This window comes from Drosophila albomicans, chromosome X (genome assembly GCF_009650485.2).
Source record: "Drosophila albomicans strain 15112-1751.03 chromosome X, ASM965048v2, whole genome shotgun sequence".
NCBI lineage: Eukaryota > Metazoa > Arthropoda > Insecta > Diptera > Drosophilidae > Drosophila > Drosophila albomicans.
Genome location: NC_047627.2, coordinates 26,241,111 through 26,266,390, shown reverse-complemented (window position 1 = coordinate 26,266,390; position 25,280 = coordinate 26,241,111). Strand labels below are relative to the sequence as shown.

The following is a 25,280-nucleotide window of genomic DNA, read 5'->3' as shown; positions in this document are numbered from 1 at the left end:
AGGTCAAATTGCGGGTCCATAGGCTGACAGTTGCTTGTGTTTGTTATTGTTGTTGTTAGCTTGGCCTTGTCGTTCTCTTCTTCTTCTTCTACTGCTGCTGCTGCTGTTCGCTTGTTGTTCGTTGCCTCGTTGTGTTTAGATCTCAAGGTGACAGCCAACTTGAGCCCTAGGCTCTCTGGACTCTCTCTCTCTTTTTGGCGTGAGCTTAGCAAAACTGTCGCTGACTCACGAGTGGACACAAGTTCCATTTGCAGGTGTACCAAGGCTAAGCACTGCCACATGCCACAAACCACACGCACTCTACTGAGGTACTGAAGTACTTGGCTGAAGCTGTAGCTTGTCAAGGTGCAGCTGTATAACAGTTTGTGATTTGAAATCACTTTGAAAATAGCGGCGTAATCGTTGAATGTAGATCAATTGAGAAATAACAGTTGATTGTATAACAGTTCGCAATGCATTTTATATCAATCATTGAACACATTATCACAGTTTTCTTGACTAAAGTACTTGACTGTATAACAGTATTGCAATCGTTTATTGAACTCACTTGAGAAATTGAGTTGTAAACATTGCTTGACTGGCTGTATAACAGTTGATTGTATAACAGTTAACCAACAGAAGTATTACAGTTTACTTATATACGAAATTATTGTATAACTGCTTCTATAACAGCTTGTAACATTATAGTTTTAACTAGCAAATAGGTTTCCCATTCAAGTACATTTCAAAAAACTCGACAACATTTCATAAATTATGTATTCACTAAGTCTTTAACAATATAACAGTTTCAAAACTTGATTTCAATCACAGTGCAAAAGATTTCCAACAATACACATTTAATTTATCTGATTGATGCAAGAGATTTTCATGCTTCTCTTATAGCCGCTCAGAAATCCAAACTAAGCCTAAATAAATGATGTCGCAGTGGCAGTTAAAACTTTTGTTCATGTATAACAGCGAAAGAATGAAATTACAGCAAACTACAAGTAGTCAAATGCAGACTTGCTTTAACAATTTAGCATAAAAGTTGAGAGCAATTTTTGCAGGCAAATTGCTTAATGATATAGCCCATCGCCATCGCCATGGCAGTTGCAGGCGCCCCCGTAAAAAACTGTGTATAACAGTTGATTGCCTGTGGTCCAAGCAGCTGCTGTGGTCCATGAACATCAACATGAACATGAACATGAACACACAGGTTGTGCTCTACTTACAAATTCATAGCTGACATATTTTCGGTAGCTATTTTACTCTCCACTTTCGTTGCGTTGCGTTTCGTTTCGTTTGGAATTTTTTTTTTTTTTTTATTTTATTTTATGACGCCCACAAAAGCGGGCCAACACAATTTTTGTGGGCAACTTTGCGTAAAAAGTTTTTTGCGTGGATGCCCACCAAAAGCGAAGGCGGCATCAGAATGTGGCAGAGGCAGAAGCTGAGGCAGAGGCCGAGGCTGAGGCTGAAAACGAGAGGCCGAAGCAGTGGCCAATTAGGCAAGTTTTAGGAGGCGCCTTATGCCACTTAATGGTTGCCTTTTGTGTGCAGGACATTGGCCTAATCAGCTAGAGGAGCTATAACAACAACAACAACAACAAAACACAGCCAACATGCAGTCAATTATTTGGCAATTTCGTTTGCTTATCGTTGACCTGGCGGCCAATTAAAAAACGAAAAATTGAAAATTTCCCCCACAAAAGTGACAAAAACGTGGAAAAGCACAAATGGAAATCATGGGCAAAAAGTTTAATTGCAAACGAAACAAAAAAAGAAAGTTCAAAGAAATAAATAGAAAAATGTTGGCAAACGATGCAAAGAAGTTTAAATAAGTTTTGCTATGGCAGAAAAGTTAAAAGTTTATATCGAAAAAAAACGCTATTAAAAAATGCTTAAATTAAGAAAAATATAAGCTCTAAAGATTTCGATAGCTGTTCTCCAAAAAAAAAATGCATTGCTTAGTCCATTTTATTTTTAACTTATTTTCAGAGATAAACTTTAAATTTTCTTGCAATAGAACTTGGATACAAAATCCTTACGTAAAGTAAACGGCTTTTAAAATAAATATTAGAATACAAAATTCCTCTCATATATCGATTCGGCTGATGACCTCACTCACTTTCCTTGCAACATATCCGATTACAAAAGTAAGCTACCTGCCCACGTGCTAGGGTATCGAAAAGGCAAAAAACAAACAAACATTAAAAGGAGGCAGAAAACTTTAAACTTTTTTGGTAAGCCAAAGACGTTATAAGAGCTCCGTCCTTGACTTTATAATTATAAGTAAAGCATACATAATTACACAAAGGAATATGAAGGAACTCAATTAAACAAACAAAAAAGTAACGAACATTTAAAATGTGGGATAAGGGACAACGAGAAAGAAAATGCAAAAAATTGGGGAAAGGCCAAATCAGTGGGAAACAACAGGCAAAAAAAAAAAAAGAAAAGGAAAGATGGTAAGCAGCTTAAAAGTTGAGTTCAAAACTTGAGTTCGTCCCCTGCCCTATAAAAGAAACTAACTGGAATATTTCTATTAGTATTGAAGTTGCCGGAAATATTTGCTGAAATTTTCTGCTTGAAGCTGTGAACTTTAGATATCAGATATGTTTCTTGCATATTTTGCATATCAGCCAAGTCCGTCTGTCACTAAATCACATTTCATACACCGAAATTCTTATATGAATATACTATATATACCTTTCGGTATTTTTCAGTATTTTTTTGTATAATTTGATTTATTATATATCAGCCAAGTTTATCTCTCAATAGATCACGTTTTTACGCTGAACTTAGTATATCAATTTGCCATATATACATTTCGGTATATTTTTTTTATAGTATTTTCTTGGTATATTAATTTAATTTTCTGTATATCAGCCAAGTCCGTCTGTTACTGAGTCACATTTTTAAAACAGAACTTCGTATATCAATATACCAAATATACATTTCGGTATATTTTTAGTATTTTTTAGTATATTAATTCCATTTGTTGTATATCGGGCAAGTCCGTCTGTCACTTTTACATAAAATTTAGTATATCAATATACCAAATATACATTTCGGTATATTTTTAGTATTTTTTAGTATATTAATTCAATTTATTGTATATCGGACAAGTCCGTCTGCCACTTTTTACATAAAATATAGTATATATATATATATATACGAAATATACATTTCGGTATGTTTTTAGTATTTTTTAGTATATTAATTCAATTTATTGTATATCGGGCATATTGTATATCAATATACCAAATATATAGGTTTCGGTATATTTCAGTATATTTTTGGTATATTGATTTCAAGAACACTTCAATACAGTTGCTTTTGAGTATGTTAAATATACATTTCGGTATATTTCAGTATATTTTTGGTATATTGATTTCAAGAACACTTCACTACAGTTGCTTTTGAGTACGTTAAATATACATTTCGGTATATTTCAGTATATTTTTGGTATATTGATTTCAAGAACACTTCACTACAGTTGCTTTTGAGTACGTTAAATAGGTGACAACTGCTAAGCACAAAAGCTTAACGCTAAAGAGCTTAACGATAGCATGTGAAATTCGGCGAACAACAACAGTCAATGCGATTTCTCTTCAAGAGTCTAAAAGACGCTTCTAGGCGCACCTTGAGTGTGCCAGTGTTCTCCGTATCGTCCTTTTGTCCTGTGCTGTCCTCATGTCGTGAAGCTTGCGCGCGCGTCCAACACGTTTTCATTGTTTGATAAAATGAAATTTTATGGCCAAAAGTTGGTGGACGAAGGCGAAAGAGGCTGTCGGCTGGCGGCAGGACAACAGCAAGGATAACTGAAGCCAGGCAGCGTGCCACAGAGGCCAAAATTGAAACAGAGCAGCTATGAATTTTCAGTCAACACTGCACGGCACTAAGACAATGGCCTTAACGTGGCCCAAACAAGCAACTAACAAACATAGAGATCGAGTGGAGAGAGAAAGAGAGAGAACGTTGAGAGAGATGGAGAGCATTTCCCTTGAGCAGTTTGGGGCTAGTTTCAGTCCCCAGACAAATAAAACAAACAAACAAACAACAAGAACATGCAGCAAAGGACGACACAGAAGAGGAAGAGGAAGGAGACGGAGAAGGAGAAGAAGTCCTGCGAGTCCTGGACCAGGACGAGGCAAATGTTCAGGATAATTGAATGAAAATTCATTCGTGTGCTTTTCGATTTGGGCCAAAAAGTTTTGGTTTTGCTTTCTTTGCTTGCCTTTTATTTTTTTGTTGGCTTGTTGTTGTTCGAGTTGCTGTTGTTGTTGTTGTTGTTGCTGTTGTCAACAAAATTCTAAGCATTTCCGTTTGGTTGGGCGACGAGGACCAAAAAGTATTTACATGTCGTTGTCATTTCTCTCCTCCTACCAACAAAAAAGGGAGAGAGCTGAAATCGAATTACGAGTTGCTGTTGTGTGGGTTTGGTGTGTGTGTGTGTGTGCGTGTTTCGGTGTGTGTGTTGTTGTTGTTGCTGTTGTCTTATTTGTTTAATTTGTCAACGCTGCTGGCAGGCGAGTGGCGAGTCCCAAACCCAAACGAAACCGAACGCAGTTGCTCCCTTGTTGACTGACAACACAGAGAAACAGGGAAATTCGAGAGTCCCTTCCCTCTCTCCCCCTTTCCTCTTTTCCTCCCCCTTCTCACTGAGCAACAATTCCCCGCAACAACCACACAAAATAAAACCCGAAAAAATGAAACCCTTAAACAGAATGTGGCAACAAGTTGTCGTAGTCGTTGTTGTTGCTTTTGCAGTGGCCAACAAAAAAGAATTTGCATAAAAATTCATTGGTCTGACCACAAGCATGAGAAGGTGGACAGAGAGAGAGCGAGAGAGAGAGAGAGAGGGAAGCAGTGCATCACAGCATTGGCCCAAAAGGGCAAATCTATAATACGCCCAAACACTTGAGTCCAACTCCAAAGGACACATGTGTGTGTGTGTGTGTGTGTGTCTGTCGGATTTAGACAACTACTCCTCGAACTCTGGCATTTTTTCTTTGGGGGATCCCCAGCTGCGAACGCATTAAATATCAACAAAATGCTGTGATTTTATTTTACTCTCGTTTTTAATAATATCAAATTCCATTTATGGGCTTTATTTTTAAACTGCGGACTCATTTGGTTTTCGTTTCCAAAATTAGAATAAATAATGCTTGAGAGCATACACACAAATGCTACCTTTTCTAAAGCTGCTAAAAAATCGGTAGCAGGGAATAAATGAATTTGAATGTGAGTAACTTCGGCTTGAATAAGTAATCTTTGATTTTTAAAAATCCAGTGCGAATTAAAAACTTGACAACTGCAAAGATCCATCAATTGTGGAAAGCTAAATAGATATTATCATTTAAATATACCAAATTAATATATCGACATAAATACTGAAATATTCATTGTATATATTAAAAGGTATATCGATAAAATTCCATTCCAAAAATACCATAGACTCCAAAATACTATTATTCGTCAAATATACCGAATTAATATACCGAAATTATACTGAAATATACTAAAAACTAAATGTATTCTCTCTTGCACTTATCTTGCAATCCCATCGATTCTTTATGCAGCTAAATTGCAACTCAAAGAGTTGCTTTGAGTTGCATTTTTTGCAATTAAGTTCTCTTAAAAACAAGCAACAAGCAACTATTGAAATCAACTGTTAAATTGATGGATAACATAAATCAAATAAATAGAATAAAAGCAAATTTAATCACTTTTGGGCAGATAAATTCAAGTTGGTTTTAATTATGAGAATTGCAATCGTAATTTCAGCTGCAAATTGTTTACAAATGCGCATATTACGCATACGCCAGGTAGCCACAATCTGTGAGCTACGTGTTTTTAGCTTGTTCGTTCGTTCGGCTTGGCATTTTACCATATTTTGTTCGCCCCGCCCCGCCTTGCTTCCTTCGCTTGCTGTCGCTTGGCAGCAGTCACGTCATGCTGCCACGCCCACACGCCCAACTCATTCAATCAAGTTGGCAACGCGCGTTGGCGCGCTTTTAAGTAATGAGGACAACGCGTCGCCAACCAACCAACCAACCAGCCAGCCAAGCCATTCAGCCAGGCACAAGGAACGCCAAGCCACATCCGTTGACGTTACGTCCTCGACGTCCTTCTCTTGTTCATTTTGCTTCGTCCTCGTCCTCGTCCTCGTCTTCGTCATCATCATCATCTTTGGCATCATCGACTTGGCGCTTCCTTCCTCCTTTTTGCATTCGCTTACTTACATTCACCTGCGTCGCAGCCGTTGGCGTCAGCTGCAGCTGTTAAATAATAAAAAAGCAGCTAAAAGCTGCCAGCTTCATGATAATCTCGAATCTTAAGCCAAGGCTGCGGCAGCCGCAGTCGCTCGCTGAACCAAAACCTGAACCTGAACGAATCAACCCGAGCTCCACCTTGAAGCATCGATATTGTAAATTACTTGTCGCCCCCGCCTCTCTGCCTTCCTTTGGCATTGAAAGGCAAAAGGGAATCTCTGAGTAAGGCAACACAACACGAACAAGAACAAGAACAACAACAACAACAACAACAACTGTTTTGAGAAAACCTGTGCACAAATTGCTTGACGACAGCACGACACAAACTTGGCAATAAATCGAGGAAGCCTGCATCTCATCTCACATTCATCTATCATTAAACGCAACAACTATAAACGAGACGAATGGAAAATTTACACAAAATAGCACTGCAAATCAACAGAACCCCAAAGAAGAAGCTGCAGCAAATATTTGTTAAGCAAAATGCATTTATTCTAGACATTTCATTTATTATTCACAATAATTCTAGACAGTGCAGATCAAAGCTCCAACATTGCAAATGCTAAAAGAAGCTGCAGCAGAAATCATTTCAGTTGAGAAACAACTAGGAAAGCAGCAAAGCAGTGCGGTATTATTCTAAAAATATACCAATTTCGTATACAAAAGTACCAAAAATATACTAAAGTCTTTAATTGGTATACCGATAACAAATCCCATTGCAAAGCAGTGCGGTATTATTCTAAAAATATACCAATTTCATATACAAAAGTACCAAAAATATACTAAAGTCTTTAATTGGTATACCGATAACAAATGCCAATGCAAAGCAGGGCGGTATTATTCTAAAAATATACCAATTTCATATACAAAAATACCAAAAATATACTAAAGTCTTTAATTGGTATACCGATAACAAATGCCAATGCAAAGCAGTGCGGTATTATTCTAAAAATATACCAATTTCATATACAAAAATACCAAAAATATACTAAAGTCTTTAATTGGTATACCGATAACAAATGCCAATGCAAAGCAGTGCGGTTTATTCTAAAAATATACCAATTTCATATACAAAAGTACCAAAAAATACTAAAGTCTTTAATTGGTATACCGATAACAAATGCTAATGCAAAGCAGTGCATTATTCTAAAAATATACCAATTTCGTATACAAAGTACCAAAAATGTACCAATTTCTTATACAAAAATACCAAAAATATACTAAAGTCTTTAATTGGTATACCGATAACAAATTCCAATGCAAAGCAGTGCGGTATTATTCTAAAAATATACCAATTTCATATACAAAAATATACTAAAGTCTTTAATTGGTATACCGATAACAAATGCTAATGCAAAGCAGTGCAGTATTATTCTAAAAATATACCAATTTCATATACGAAAGTACCAAAAATATACTAAAGTCTTTAATTGGTATACCGATAACAAACGCCAATGCAAAGCAGTGCGGTATTATTCTAAAAATATACCAATTTAATATATAAAAATACCAAAAATATACTAAAGTCTTTAATTGGTATACCGATAACAAATGCAAATGTACAGCAGTGCGGTATTATTCTAAAAATATACCAGTTTCATATACAAAAATACCAAAAATATACTAAAGTCTTTAATTGGTATACCGATAACAAATGCTAATGTAAAAAGAAGCTCGGACAGAAATCATTTGTACTTCAAAGCCGTTAATAAAATTACAGCAAAACATTGCGGTATTATTCTAAAATAAATACCAATTTAATATACTAAAAATACAATAATATATCGAAGTCTTAATTGGTACACCGATAACAATAAAAAACAGTGCGGTATTATTGTTAAAATATACCGATTTAGAAGTAAAATTGGAAAAATCTCAAATTCATAACTTAAGATTTGCATTCAATCTACTTTTTTTGTAATTGTTATGAATTAAAGATTCTTTCAGGTTAATTCTAAAAATTATGAATTGCGCAAACTCCAATCGATCTCCAACTCTGTATTTCGAATATAAATTCGGCCAGTTACTATTAAGAATAACAACTAATTTGCAATAATAATGTTGTAATGCCGTAAGCAACGTTGGGAATAAAGAGTTTATGGCACGAGAATCCATTTGGGAGGCAGGGGAAAAGAGCATTAATATTCAGTCAGTGGCAAAACAGAATCTTAATGTCTCTGGACTAAAGGTGAAACATACTCAAATACTGTAGTATATACTATATAGTATATTTAGTATATAGTCGAAATATTATGCTTATGCGTTTGGGCTGTTGGGCATATTGCATTAGCGAATTGTAATCGAATACAGAAACTGAGATATGAGATAAAGTTACAGCCACAGTTGCAGATACATTTGGAGCAACAGTTACAGTTACAGTTACAGTTACAGATGGAGATGCGAGGACATTGAGATACTTTTGGGCCACTTGACTGCAAGGTGCTTCAGCAAATGGCCAATAAAAGCCATGGCATAAAAATATGAATTTTACGGCTGTGTATTTAAAACGACAATAAGCACATACACAACCCACACACACACAGAAAGAAAGAGACAGAGAGAGAGAGAGAGAGACAGAGAGGGAGCAAACTGTTCTTAAAGCATAAAAGTGAAAACCAAACGCGGTCAGAGAAAAGTAACAAATGCGTTCAATGATGCTGAAAAGCAACAGCAGAGCGAAAGCCAATGAAATTGGAAAATGAAATGGAAAAAAACTTCAACTGCTTATGTGTAAGTGTGTGTGTGTGTGTGTGTGTGTAAGTTTTTGTGGTGTGTAACTGTGTGTGTTAAGGTAAAGAAGACTTTTTGTTGTGCTGTGCGTTTGGCAGCTGCTGAGCATGAAAATGAGCTTTTGTATTTTTATGCGCCCAGCTAAATAAAAAACAAAAACCAAATTAAAAGCATTGAGCTCGACAGGGAGATACCCTACAATTTGTAACGCTATAAAGCTTAATTTACATTGCTTCAGATTTTCTTTGAAATAATGTTTTTAGAAAAACTAGAGCTTAAATTAAATTGCTGCTTCTTTACTTAAATTACTCAAAAACTCACAAGTTTTACTTCATAGAAATGCTTGTGGTGATTAGAACAGGTAAAGGAAAAGTTTTAAGAAGAACCTCTTAAGTCATTTGGAAAAGTAATCTTAGTATTATATATTTCTATTCCATCATAATAAAAAGAAGAAATGTTTTGACAAGAAACTCGAATACAGCAAAGCGGTCCAATTATTATTATTATTTATATATTTTATTGAATGCATTTCTCAAAACTTATTTCAGGATGATAAACTCATAAGAATCTACACCACAAAAATCTAGATTGAAAAAATCTTCATTTAATATTTTTTCTGTCCTAAAAAGAACACTGTTGAAATAAGATTTTTGGGTTCAAACAATGTTAAAGGTTCTTAAATTGCAAGATTGTAGATTTTTTTTTATTCTTGGTTCAATTTTGTCATACAAACAATCTTGATTCAAGATTTTATTCTCTCTTTTTCCTTCCGCGTATTCAATTTGTGACTCTTTACAAACCGTCTCAGTTAGTTATCATACCCTCTGCTCACTCACTGTGTGCTGAGCGTGAAAAAGGAAATAACATTCGTAATAAAATCAGCGCAATGAAAACAAGAATGCGAATGCGAATGCGAACAGGCTCGCTCGATACACAGATGAGCAATCATAAATATTAATGCTAAATACATCGCAACTGGACACTGAGATTTTCTTGGTACTTGCGATTTTTGATGATTTCGATGATGGCGCGCGTGTCATTGCTTAATGGAATGGCAATAATAACGACAACAACGACGCGAAGCATTTGAAACAATGATCAAAAACTATGCCAAATCAGAGAAAGAAGGAGACAGACACAGAAAGAGAGAAAGAGAGAGGAAGCTGCTCAAAAGTGCTTGGATTTATGCTAATGTGTGACAGCTCTGAGTGGGAGAAAGTAAGCGAGAGTTGGAGAAAGAGAGAAGGGAGAATGCCAGTCGCATAAACAACGTGAAGCATAAATCTCAGCATGCCACAGCCAGAGAGAACAACAGCAACAACAACGACAACAACAACGACAACAACAGACTACGGCAATAAGAAGAGGGGCAACTCGGCGCCGCGTCGTCGTCGTTGTGCTCGCTTTGATTTATTTTTCACCGTGCACAACGCTGCGTATGCGTATTTCTTCTCCTTTTTTTTCCTCTGCTGCTGCTTTCATTTTAATCTGGGCTCTCAGTGTCTGGCTGCGACAGGCAGCCTCATATCAATGACAGCAACTCTCGACTCGATTTTACATTTAAAAGTAAATTATGCTACGCCAGTTTCTTCAACTCCGTCTCCGTCGCCGTCTCTGGCTCCATTCATATGTTATTTATTTGCCACTGAAGCTTTTCACTTTGCTGCCCCAGACAGTCCACGAAAAAAAGAAACGAACAAAATTGAAAGGAATACACACACACACACACATGCCAAATCTATTTGCATAATTTTACGGGCTAATGTGGCGAGCAAAAAACTTCTTTTTTCCCTCCCCAGTCGAGGGATAACAAAACTAACCCAACAACAGCAACTCGGATAATCAGTAACAACAAAAAACACAAAAAAAATTGTTCAAAAATTGAAATATACTTTTATAAGTCATTTTGTGACTGCACGTTGGGGCAAAAGTCAATCGCTTGTTATGCAAAATAACAAGTCACAAACATTGTAAGCAATATGATTAGGGAAAGCACAAAAAAGATAAACGAAAAACCAAGAAAAAAAATGAAAAGTTGGCGTGTCCAAGCGGCAACTGTTATAAATAAACTTGACAGACACACAAAAAAAGGGATACAACTCGACTGTGAGATACTCGCTATCCATTTTGAATAAAAGCAAAACTGTGCGAGATTATTCTTAAAATATATCACATAATATATACTAGTAAAATACGGAACATATACTACAGACCATATTTGGTATATCGACATTTGAAACGTAACACCAAACCAGTGCGGTATTATTATTCTTTAAAATATACCAAATAACATACCACAAAAATACTAAAAATATACCGAATGTCTTATTTGGTATAGCGATGAAGTACTGCATTCGAAATATACAAGCAAACTATTCTTAAAATATACCGCTAAAATACTAAAAAAAAAAAGTAAGGAAGCTACAGTCGAGTGTACTCGACTGTGAGATACTCGCTATCCATTTTGAATAAAAGCAAAACTGTTAAAATCTAACACATATTATATACTTCAAAAAATACTGAACATATACTAAAGACCATATTTGGTATATTGACGAAGGACGATTATTCTTTAAAATATACCAAATAACATACCACGAACATACTAAAAATATACCAAATGTAATATTTGGTATATCGATAAAGTACTACGTTTGAAATATACTACAAACTATTCTTATATACCGCAAAAATACTAAAAAAAAAAAGTAAGGAAGCTACAGTCGAGTGTACTCGACTGTGAGATACTCGCTATCCATTTTGAATAAAAGCAAAGCTTGTAAAATCTAACACATATTATATACTTCAAAAAATACTGAACATATTATAAAGACCATATTTGGTATATTGACGAAGGACGATTATTCTTTAAAATATACCAAATAACATACCACGAACATACTAAAAATATACCAAATGTCATATTTGGTATATCGATAAAGTACTACATTTGAAATATACTACAAACTATTCTTATATACCGCAAAAATACTAAAAAATACGCCGAATGCAAAAGTATTAAGTAACTTATATAATTTGTATCCGATCGAATTCAAATATTGTATGAAATTATAACTGATTCGTTTTAATCAGCTGCAAAAATAAACTTCGAACTTGAAGTTGAGCTAGGCAATAATCTTTACAATGTCGCTCACAACGATTTTATAAAGTAACAAATCGAATTGAGATTGAAAAGTAATTGAAATTCAAAGCAAATACTTCAGATGAATGCGACAAAGACAAAGAGGGAAATTGTTGAGAAATTTGTCATAAAACATATGCATCCAAAATGAACACAAGTTGTGGATGGCAATCCATCCATTAAAACTTAATAGGTCGAAGCAAGAAATGTTAAGCTTGGCAAATTCAATTCATTTCATGAGAGTGGCTTTCAGTGCGCATTACGAGTAAGTAAGGCAGCAGATGCTGATTGATCAGTCAATCAAACATACAATATTGTTCTTGTGATAAATTCAGGCCACGTTTTGCGAAGCTTAATTTGCACTATATATAGTATGTGAATACAAATTGAGACCAGATTTGGCCATTGATTGTGAGTGAATGTGAGTGATTGTGTCTGATTGTTCAGTCGCAAATTCACAGTTGAGTTCTTGTTGGCTTCAAGCTTTAGCTTTCAGGTCAAATGACCCATATCACAAAAGATGCACACACATTTGAATAACTAAATCTGACAATTTTGCAGCGCGACAATAATCGCATTATTTCACACCACTGTGCAGAGTATGTATGTGTGTGTGTGTGTGTGTGTGTGTTGGGATGTTTGGTAAGCCGCGTTGTATTTTTGCTGCTTGCTTTCGACTGCTGCTTTTTCCCATTTCAAGCATTTCATGAGTTGCTTTTCCACGCTGTTTGTGTTTAATTATAAATGTCTGTGTGTGTGTTTGCTTCTTGTTTACATATGCGCGATGTGTTATTATACAAGCCGCTTACACACACATACACATACACATATACATCTACTGCTGCTCGCTCTGCGCTTGTTTATGCTTGTTATTGGTCTGCTGGATTATGCTTTAAATAGTTAGCGCACTCTTCGCTCTCGCTCTCGCTCTGTCTTTGTCTTTGTCTCTCTGCTTTTTACATTGAAAGTTTAGCTCTGCTTCTTGTTGTTGTTGCTGTTTGTCTTAGCGCTGACTTCCGTTTCCGGTTTGTAAACAAATGGCGCCAGCAAACGATTAATTATTGTTGATTTCTAGGCCTGTGCTTTTGTGCGTCGTGTCTTTGGCAGGACACGTGCCGCCGTCAACGCCAACAAACACACACTCGCACACACACATACGTAAAGCCGCACCCCATTGTCTCGCCTCCTCCTCACTCCCCAATCAGATTGTCCCTTTTTTTGTGAGGTGGACGTTTGCCTACACAAACAAACCCGTGGATTACAACTGATTAATCGTTTGATAAATATTTGAAATAGTTGTTAAAGCACACGCTTAAAGCCATCAAATGGCTCTTTGCGAACACATCGATTTATCGATAATCTCTCTGCTTTATTATTATTATTGTGGAACGAATCGCATGTTTGACATTACGTGGCTTAATGTTGTCTCTCAAAGTAAAAGTTATATTGTTTGGCATTCTGAAAAGTGTTGCTATCGATATCGAGAAATTCATTAGAATGTAACAGTTATCGATTAATACAGTAAATTAAAACCGATAACTTGCTATTGCTGATTTATCGATACAATATCATTAATGGGTTTATCTCGAATATATCGTTAATTGATTTACCGATAATAATCGCTTACAAATAATTAAAATTTAACCAAGAGATAATCGATTTATCGATAATAATCGGTAATGAGAATAATCTAGTATTTAACAATAAGACATGTTATTATTAGTTTATCGATAATATATCCTTAATCGATTTATCGATAATAATTGATATTATATTCATTTATCGATATTTGTCGATATTAATAATGACCAAGGATTTAATAATAAGACATGTTGTTGTTGGTGTATAAAGAATATATCGTTAATCGATTTATCGATAATGAAAACTAACTAAATTTCAGCAATAAAATATGTTCCAATTAGTTAATCGAAAATATATTGTTAATCGATAATTATTGTTTATTAATATCTGCACTTGATATAGCATTAACAACATGCCAACTGGATTTTGATCTCTACGCCAATGTTGTGTTAAATCGTTTATGAATTTGTTATCGTTAAATGAAATCGATAAGCTTTTGTATTGTATTACAACGCAGTCTGCACTCGTTCGCTTCGGCGACCGTCTTTTAATATGCAAGTTTAAGTAATGTTGTCTGTGTTAAGTTCTAAAAATATTTACTCTTAAATTTACATCTCATTTAGCGGCAACTGGCTATGCATAATTTATCGATAAATTATCGCTTAAGCATCTCAAATGCTAATGTGCACGTGTGTGTGTCTACTTAAGGAAGTAGAAAAGTATTGGCACTCTTTTCCCCCCCCCCCGTCGAACCCAAGTTGAGCTCTAGGTTTGCTGTTTTCCTTGGCCCAATTGATACACACACACATACACACATACACACAACACATACACAATACACACATTGTTGTTGCTGTAATTGGCATTGTAATTTGTTTGCTTTTGTTGCCCTGTTTGTCGTATTGCCAACTATGCAAAAGTTTGCCCAGGTTTTGTTGTTGCTCTTGTTGCCTATCAATAAACCAATTTTCGCACAATTGCAGTACACACACACACAGCCCGTGTGTGTGCATGTGTGTGTGTGTGCGTGTGCCAGAAACCACAACGTGGCACTTTTTGGCAAGTTAATGTGTTATACTTAGGACGCACACTCACATTCGCACATGGAGCTGGCGTAATTAATGATTGAACACACACACACGAAGAGTGAAAACGCAGTGCGCCCCAAAAAGTATGCTACAATTTTCGTTGTGGGCACAAAATATGCTGCTCATTATTTTTACAGCCCCCAAACACACACACACACTAACACACACACACACGTGCGTATATAAATTATGTTTGGGCTTCATTATACGGGTTGCTTTTACGGCGCAATAGGAATGGGAATGGGAAGGTGAACGAAAAAGTGAAAGAGAAAGAGAAGGCGGATTGTGCGTTTTGGGACGCGCTTCAAGGCGTCGCATTAAAAATCAATTCACAAACTTTGCACGTACCTCAGCGTGAAGTGCTTGTTGTGGGCGCAAGTAGGTGAGTGTGCGTGTGCCGTGTGTGTGTGTGTGTGTCGTTTGCCGTGTGTGTGGAATATTGCGCATACGCTGCGTGTGACCGCAAAGACCAAAAGCATTTCTTATTTTTATGCGTCTTTGATGAAGTCGCCGCGAATCACTTCGTATCCAAAAGCACTAGCTTAACTTTTTAATACTTATTAAGTAATATCAATAAGGTCGAACTAACTAATATTTCATTGAGCTAAAGAAGAGTGTGATTCAACTAAATAATTGAGTTTGACTTTAAAATAAAAAGGGCACAAACACAAAAATGTGAAGACACAAAAATGTGAAGATGGAAGATTGCTTTTAAGTACGAATACTTATGGGCTAGAAAGGTATTCAAAATTTTGTGCCAACATGAAATTTACGAAATATAGCTTTTTATACTATATAATATATATGTTTGTATTTTTCGTCCTATGATTTTGTTATACTTTCGTCAATAATGTTGTATATTTTTAATGCAGCAGTATTTGGTATTTTGATTTGTATATTTGAAGACAAATTTGGGTATACGAAATATAGCTTTTGGTATATTTGTAGTATTTTTTTATATATGAATTTTGCATTAAAGTAGAAATTAATATACCGAAAAATGGCAACAAAACAATTCAATGATATATATCAGTATTTTCTGGAATATGAATTTAGTATATTGTAATACCGTATATTGATTTACGACATATATAATTTGGTATATTTCAATGTTGTTGGTATAGTTGGTACTTCAATTGGTATATTTTAATCTAGTAGTATATTAATATATGCAATATATCTCTGAGTATTTTTGTAGTATTTATGAGATATATGAATTTAGCATTAAATTAATAATATATATTTCAGTATTTTTTGGTATTTGAATTTGGTATTTTTTAAAAATATTACCGCACAGTTGTGCTTCTATTGAAATTAAAAAGCGGGCATTTGATCGATTGTTGTTCAATTGGCTAAAGTTGGCATAAAAAAAACAACATTAAATCTGACTACATAATTTATTTGTTTATTTATTAAAGGCATAGACTATAAATTAATTTATAACCTTGCATAAATTTACTAGCACTGGCTGCTTTGGCCTTTGTGCTGTTTGATACTAACTCTAATCTTCATAGACTTTCAATTTGAATGCATTAATTAAGCAACTTGTTTGACTTTTTCTAATTGCAGACAGCAGTAAAGGCAGCGTCAAAATGGAATGACTAGGGCTGCCATTGGTGGCCACATAAGTCATCGTTGCCGTTGCCGTCGAAGATGCTGCAGCAGCCAGCTGCCAGTGCAACAGACGGCACCGCAGCAGCAGCAACTAGACAGTCGAACAATGGCCAGCGACGTCGCGTGGCAGCAGCAGCAGCATCAGACGACGACAACAGAAGAAGCAGCAGCAGCAGCAACATCAGCAAATTGAAGGCACAACAAATGCATTCCAACGAGGAGCCGCCCATGTCGGTGATTGTCGATGGTGGCCATAGTATGCCACAGCAACCACAACCGCAACCACAACAGCAACAACAGCAACAGCAATCAAAGTTGCGTCGCAGTGGCAGCGCAAGTGCCGGCGGCAGCCAACAGCGGCTGACGCGTAAAACGAGTTCCTGCAGCGCCAGCAACAATAATAATGCCAATGCCAATGCCAAAGAGGCGACGCCACAAGCGACGCGACGGACGCATCGACAGCACTCGAATGCCTCCGATAGCATGCAGCACAAACAGCAGCAACAGCAACAATCATCGCAACAGCAACAGCAACATCATCGTCGCTATCAGCACTCGAGTCGCGGTGGCAGCAAAGAGCGACAGGATCGTCCGGATCGCTCAGATCGTCCGGATCGCTCAGATCGTCCGGATCGCCAGGAGACAACAAGACGTCGTGCTGCAAGGCGTCACAGTGGCGCCTCATCGCTCAGCGTGGCACGTGCCACACGCAACGTTGGTGGCACATCGGCGGGCAGCTCATCGACCGCCTCAAGCTGCAACGGCAGCTGCAGCTCCGACGATGGCGATTCATCGCACACATCGTCCTCATCGTCCAGCTCATCGGGCGAACCCAATTTACCGTATCCCGGCTTCCCAGAGATTGCGATAATAGCGCTCACCCAATACACGCGACCACGCAACTGGTGCCTCATGCTCATCACCAATCCATATCCTTTTTAAAACAACACAAAAAACACTTTGTCCTTCAGCATTTCAGACTTTTTACCTCCCCTAGCGCGTCCTTGTCACATATTCACACACTGAGAGCGCTCTATATTGATTTTCATATGTCCTTCCGGCTGTCCTTCTCTTCACACAAAGTCTCACTTCAACAATCACTGATTGAAACTGGAGTTAATTGTCCGAAGTTAGGCAAAAACTGAGATGAATATATTTCTTATTTTCTTCACATTTCCTTCAACATTTATAATGAACAAATAAAACATCTTTTACGTTTCCAACTTCAAAGTAAATAAACAGTTAAATAACAACAACTTTCTTCATATTTTTATTGTTATTAGCTTTTAACGAGATCTTCTGTTTATAAAAAGAGTTCAGTTCAATATTATATTTCATTCTTTTAATTAATTATTCAATTTTTTTAAATTTCCATTATTGAAGGGAAAATTTTAAAGAATATTTTTATCACTTAGTGGAATATAATTCTTCGGTTTCCATTTAAATTGTTTTTCAGTAAATATTAGACTGATTTTTAAATATTAAAATAGCGTAAAACTTGATTCTTAACAGTTTCTCATAATTTGAGTAAAAAGCAAATAAGAAATTTACAGTTGAGTGAGCTTGATGTTGAATAAAAGCAAAACAGTGCGGAGAATAAATATAAAATATACCAAATAATATATCACAAATATATCAAATTTATACCAAAGGTCATATTTGGTATATAAAATATTCCAAAATATACCAAAGAGCCCAAAATATACCAGATTGTCAGCCAAAGCAGCCAAGATTCGATTGCAGTAGGCGTAATCTGCAAAAAAAAGTATTTCCTATACAATTCTTATCCGATTCTCAGGTATCATAAATAGTATAATTATTAATAGGTTGTAACTTGTGACTGAATTTCAAATATTTAAAAAAAAACTCACATGATCAACCTAGGAGCTGTAAAATATTAATCCAACTACATCAACAAAATCCAATCTTTTCAATAATTTGCTTAACTGCTTCTCAATAAAAATTGCAGTCGGGGGAAAAAGCGACTCAATTATTTGTTATTGTTATGTGTGTGTGTGTGTATGTGTGTGTGTGTGAAGGTAGTGTTGGAAAGCGACAGACAGCTGCTGGTTAAGCCTCAATGTAGAGTGCGAGTAAATTCGCAGTTGTTGAGCCTTGAAATATTTGCATCGTTTCTCGCTTCGCATTGCTTTTTATTTCATTTTCCTTTTTTTGTGTGCATGCAAAATTTATGCATACATTGCGTATGTGTATGTGTGTGTGTGTGGCCATGTCGCATAAATAACAGGTATCTCTGAGCGTGGCGGCTCATCGTCGGAAGACGCTGCCAGAGTTGCCATTCAACATTCGCAGTGGCTGCTTCCGATGCGTCGTCGTCGTCGTTGTCGTTTTCACTTCTCATTCTCTTCCTCCCTCTCCCTCTTCTCCTCTCTTTGCTTCTTCACCTTGCTTTCTGCGCTGTCATTTCTCGTTGTTGTTGTTGTTGTTGTCGCTGGGGATAATGTGCGCCAATCAGTGAAGCAACACTACGCGACCCCCCGACATCGACTCCATTCCCTTACTCTCCCTCTGACTGCGACCGAGAAAGAGAGAGACATACACACACACACACAGATACAGACACGTACTGTGGCATGTGCATGAAAAATCGCTTTGCATACTTTTGGGCGCACTTCACATTTAATTTAAACTGAAATTAAAATTGACTGACGTTGATATTTAAGGACACACACACACACACACATTTCAGCATAACGTAAACAACACACACACGCACACACACAAGGCGATGCTTTTTCTTGAGGGGAATGGCAAAAGTTGTAGCAACTCAAGCTGAACTGAAGTAAATATGATGCGAATGACAGAGAGAGCTCTCTCTCTCTCTCTCTCTCCCTCTCTCTCTCTCTCTCTTTGTGTGTTAGCCAAGGACAAACATGCTTTATGGCTTTAGGCCATCTCTGCGGCAGTTAAAGCGACAAGTTGCAATCAGAGAACTTCATATGAAAATATTATATTTAATAATTAACTAGCGGAAACTATAATGCACACACACACTGAACAATCGGATGAATTTGATTAGACTTTTGTTTTGAACAGCATGAAAATAAGTAAGTTGATTATAAACACTTTTTCACTAAAATGCATAAAAGAAAATCTGTGATATATTATTCTCAAGATATTCCAATATTATATACCAGAAAAATGCTAAAATATACCAAAGGCTACATTTTGTATATTGATATACTACTAAATTCCAAATATACCATAGAGTACAACATATACCACATCGGGAATACAAAAATTCTCAAAAATATTGAACAAATTTCCACTATAACAAGTAAGAAATAATATAGCCGCTACCAATTTTGAATAAACAGATTTGCGGTATTTTTTAATGATACCAAATGCTATATTTGGTATATTGATACAGTACTATAATCATAAATTAATTCATAATTTAATTTATATACAAAATGAATATACCACAAATACGTTAAAATATACCAAAGCCTATATTTGGTATATTGATATACTACTAAACCAAATATACCATAGAGTACAAAATATATCAAATATATATGAAATCAAAAAATATTCGTATTTCAACTAAAAAAATATCTAACTTAAACAAATTTATTATGAATAATGCTTCACATTCGATATAAGCAAAATCTTGATAAAGTCTAATTACAGTCAGATTACATTAGAAGATTTATTTTTTCACATTTAATACAGAAAAATAATGAAATATGTTGAACAGATTCTATGAATAGTTTTTCATTTTCGTTATAAACAACATTTAGCTTCAGCATTTGAAACAAAATTTTGCTAAACTCAAACTTGCAAAAAATCAAATTAAGGACTCTCTGTTAAAAATGAACAAAACAAACTCCAACAAATTCTTTAGATATTATTTGCGAATACTGGCCACAAATATTTAGTTAAAAATTTTGTTTGTGCGTATTTTTGTTTCTTAATTGCTTCATTCAACCAGCGAGCAGCAAAAAGTTGAGCTGAATAATAGCAAAAATTTTACGAGACAACTGACAAATAAATTGGAATTCAACTGCAAGCTTAGAGATGGAAAAAAGAGAAGAGAAGAGAGAGAGAGAGAGAGAGAGAGAGAGAGAAGACTATTTTTAAGCAATGAGATGAAAAAACTAGAAAGAAAAGCTTTCGCATAAAATCAAATTTATTGCGTCTTTAAGCAATTATTTCTACGAGCTGCACAGCTTCTTCTTCTTCTTCTGGGCGCTGTCAATCTTTAGCCACAGATACAGATGTATCTTTATGTTCATCGCAATTGTCGCTTCCATTTCCTTTCGAGTTTTGGAAATTAGAGTCCGACAATAATTTGACTGGCAACTATTTGTTGCAATTTCCCGTTTGTGTGTGGACTTGGACTTGAACTTGCTTTGCTTTGAAGTTGTCATTTGCCATTTGCCATTTCCATTTCCATTTCCTGTCCATGGCATGCGATGCACGAGCGAGCGGCAAGCAGATTATCTCACTCCCTCCATCTCCATCGCCATCTCCATCTCCATATCGCTGTGATTCATTTAATTGTTTGCCATAAATTTTGATTTGCCAGCACTTATTCCCTCCTTGGGGGAGTCGTAATATTTTCTATACAACTCGACGATTTTATGACGTTTCTTTTTTGTTTTTCTTTGTGTGAAGAAAAGTTTACGATTAGAGATGCTTTTTGCCACACTTTGCAATTATTGTTTATCGCAACAACGATTCGCTGCAACTTTTGGCGCCATTGCCACACAATTCAATTTGGCCAATTCGGCATTGAGCACAAATAGTAATTGACTTTTGGCTGCCCCTTTTTGAAACTAATCTCAGCCAAAGAGACAAGAAGTTGCATCTCTATCTTTTGGCAAGTTGCAGCGGCGTCTTGGCAGCAATAAAAAAAAAAAAAGAAAAGTGCTGAGCTGAGCTGTTTTTTTAACGGTGCTTTTAGTGTGACAAGGACAACACGCCACGCGTTCAATCATTTCGAAATGGAAGTGTGAGGGAAACTTTCACTCATCATTAGCATGCCAGCTAAGCTGAGTGCTGTAATGCGATACGCCAACGCCCACTCAGCCACGCCCCCCACTAATTATGGCATCTACTTTGGCCACTTGACGATGCGCTGAATTACTCCGACCCCATTAGCAGAGAATTCCCGCCTCCAACCATTCCACTTCCTTCCCTCTTTCCCTCTTGTTTGAGTCGACTTGCACTGATTCCGATTACCACGTGCTTGGGATGCCCAACATTCCAGAGGCAACTCCAGAAGCATCTCTCCAGCTTGCAACAGGTCGACTCAACTCAACTCCCGACCAAGCAAGGCCAGCAGAAGCAGAAGCAACAGCAACAACAGCGACAGCGACCTAAACTAATGCATCATTAATAATGCACACGCATTTGAAATCGATATAGCTAAGCGATGCTCGGTTTCATTGCCAATAGCTTCATCAATTATTTCACATAAATCTCATTAACACAGCTGGCAGCATTTGTGCTTTAATTCATATCATATCATATAACATTCATACATTAAAGTTCACATTATTTTTCCGATTCTATTTGCAAATATCTAAACTACAATCCCTGGCAATAGTTATTATGTAGTTTATTTAAAAACTATTTTATAGAAATAGAAAAACTACAGAATTGCTTCTGATTTTTAATAGAAATATGTTAATACTTTACAATATTAATCTTTAAAACTATACCACATGAATATACCGAAATATACCAATAGCTATATTAGGTATAATATGAATAACACTTTACGGTATTATTCTTTAAAAGTTTACAAAATGAGTATACCGAAAAGTACCGAATTATACCAAATTAATACACCGAATTTGTTATAATACAAATAATACTTTATGGTATTACTCTTTTTGGTACTTTGTGGTATTAAACTTTTAAAATATACCACATTAATATACTAAAAAAATACCAAAACATATATTGGGTATAATATAAATGATACTACCGAAAAATACCAACATATATAAATATCTATGTGTGGTATTAATATACACATCCATTAAAAACAAGTAAGAAAGCTTCAGTCGAGTGTGCTCGACTGTGAGATACCCGCTACCCATTTTGCGGTATTATTCTCACAACATACCAATTATACTACAAAAATATATATTTTGGGGTATTATTATTAAAATATACCAAAATATACTAAAAATACTAAAATATACCAAATGGTATATTTGGTATACATTTATTTGGTATTACATTTATATCTGATCGCAATCAAATTTTTAGGGATCATAAATACTACATTTATTATTGTATATACCAAAATTCACAATTCTAGCTTTACAATTACACTTGTTATTCGATTTTTTTTATTTGCGGGGGCGGACGTGGGCGTGGCAAAAATTTGAAACAAACTTGATCTGCGTGCAAACATGACAAATGCTGTCGAAAAAAATTATAGCTCTATCTCTTATAGTCTCTGAGATCTAGGTGTTCATACTGACAGACGGACAGACACACAGACGGCATGCTGATCAAGAATATATATACTTTATGGGGTCGGAGATGCTTCCTTCTACCTGTTACATACATTTCATACCAGCACAAAGTTATAATACCCTTCTACCCTATGGGTAGCGGGTATAAAAATAGAGTTCAAAATATCGATTTCCAAAATCAAATAAAATTTGTGGCTTAAATATTTAAAATATCGACAAATATTTTAAGCATAATTTTGCTAAAACGAATTAATTCAGATTCAGTTCTTGACCATCCGTCAAAAATGAAAGCAAAATGTTTGCCTTATTCAATAAATGATTTGATTTTTGATTTTTGATTTCTTTAGCTAACCATATTTTCTAAAATTTTGCAAATTTGCAAAAATTTAATAATATTAAATTAATGAATTTAACTCATTCACTAATTGGCACATTGGAATTTACAATGAGTATTTCACGACTTTTTCTCTGCTAGAGAAAACAATTCAATTGCTTTTACTCATCGAAAAGAAAATCTGAAGCAAAGTCGACACAATTTTTCAAGAGATTAGCTTTTAGTTTAGCTTAACATACTTTTGATTTGCCAACTAGAATGCGCTCGATATCAAAATATGAATTAAAGATGCATTCGAAATGCATTTGAAAAGCACAATTCAAGCGGCAAATTCATATTTGCTCGTATTCAGCTTATAATTGAGCTCAGCTCAACTTTAGAACTTTGAATTGTGAATTGTGAACTGGGCCAAAACACACAAATCCACTCAATCATCACATTTCTTTGCTTCCAATTTTGTGTCATTTTTTGTTTTTTGTTTTTTACATTTCTCTTTTTTTCTGTTGATGTGTTCAAAAGAATGCGAAACTTGTTTTCGATTTCAAGTGGAAAAAAAAGTCAATTCAATGGCCATATATTGGTATTATATTTATACCATATAGGTATATATGCTTTTTCCCCATTGCCAATTATCTCAAGTTTTGTTCGCTCTCTCTCTCTCTCTCTCTATGTCGCTTTTTGTCTCTTTCTAGCTCGCCTTTGGCTGGCGTATTCAGAAATATTCGTGTCCATTCATCTGAGTCGGCTTCACGGTCGCTTTTTGTTTGTCAGTCTTTTAATTTGTTGCGATTTTTGCACGCTCGCATGAGTCGCCCCTCTCCCCTCCCCCTGAGGTGGGAGCTGGCTATGACCACGCCCCCATTTCGGCGCCTCCGTTGGCCGACTTTACGCTCGACTTAATTTGTTTACTGTTGGTTTGTTGGTGGCCTTTGCCGTTGCGCGCCAAATCAAAAATAATGGGTGCCTACACCAGCTTCCCCTCCTCCCTCCTCATGCCATAGCAGCCACTCCCCCTTGGCCATGCCCCCTCTCTATCACGCTCTCTCTTTCTATCTGCATCTCTTTCGCTTTGCTAGTGTCGCATATTTGAGCTGTTGCAATATTTATACAGCCCGATTCCGCTTTGCCTCTCTCCACACACACTCACACACACTCACACACACTCTCACACACTTTTCTCCACTCTCCACACTCTCCGCACTCTCCTCGCTCGTTTTTCGTGTGTGTCGTCGACGCTTTTCACATTTGTTTTTATGACACTGGCGACCTGACCTGCATATGCTGTCCATTTAACCGCTTTGCCCTCTCCCTCTTTCTCTCTCTCTCTCTCTCTCTCTCGTTTATGCTATCTCCCTCACATTCGCGGCCTGCACGTTCACCTAATGAATTGCAGGGACTGGGCGATTGTCCTTTTTGGGTGCTGTCCATTGTGTTGCGTCCGTTTTTATCTTTAATTGTGCGTTAATAGCGTAAACATTTCCCCACCATTGTTTCCTCTCCATCTCTCTCTCTCTCTTTCTGTTTCTCCACTGCCTCCTCGTAATTGCGCGCCTCATAAAAAATGTGGTCCTTGGTGCGCATTTGGCATGCATTAAGCCCGTGCCACATTCCTACCCTTCCTCCTCTCTTGCACTCCTCTCCTTCCCCTTTCTGTGGCTGTGGCTGACTGCTCTCCTGGCCTTGGCTTCTCTCTCTCTCTTTCTCTCTGTATTGAAGGCTCGCGGCGGCGCCACCGAGATTGTTGTTTTAATGCAAAAATATCACAAACTTGCGGGCTATTCATGTACAAAAAGGGGACGCAATACAATGTGAGAGTTGAGAGGCGGAGAGAGACTTTAGAAATTGCAAAGAAAGCCAACATTAAACCAGCGAAATTTTCCAAAAAATCTATGTTATTGTACTGTGCTTTTCATTTCACTTTTCACCTTTCGCTGTACTTCTCTAATCATTGACTCTTTGCATTTTTGCTGTGACCTTTTCTGTACTTCTTGAGTAATACTTTTCTAAAGCATTTTTTACTTACACTCTTTTCTTTTTCCTCACTGTACTTCTCTGAATTTTGTTGGCTCTCAATAC

At 36.3% G+C, this 25,280-nt stretch overlaps 1 protein-coding gene across 16 annotated transcripts in view; it reads left to right on the top strand.

Moving 5' to 3' along the window:
- Window positions 1-25,280, top strand: part of LOC117577879 (uncharacterized) — a 143,426-nt gene that overhangs the window by 60,391 nt on the left and 57,755 nt on the right. For 15 of the 16 annotated variants that reach the window (XM_034262855.2, XM_034262849.2, XM_034262850.2 and 12 more), the window contains exon 2: window positions 16,368-17,341. In XM_034262855.2, the coding sequence (XP_034118746.2) occupies window positions 16,452-17,341 (890 nt within the window). In that variant the 5' untranslated portion in view covers window positions 16,368-16,451. Of the gene's footprint in view, window positions 1-16,343; window positions 17,342-25,280 lie in introns of those variants that run through there. The other variant, XM_052008259.1, reaches the window with a different exon arrangement.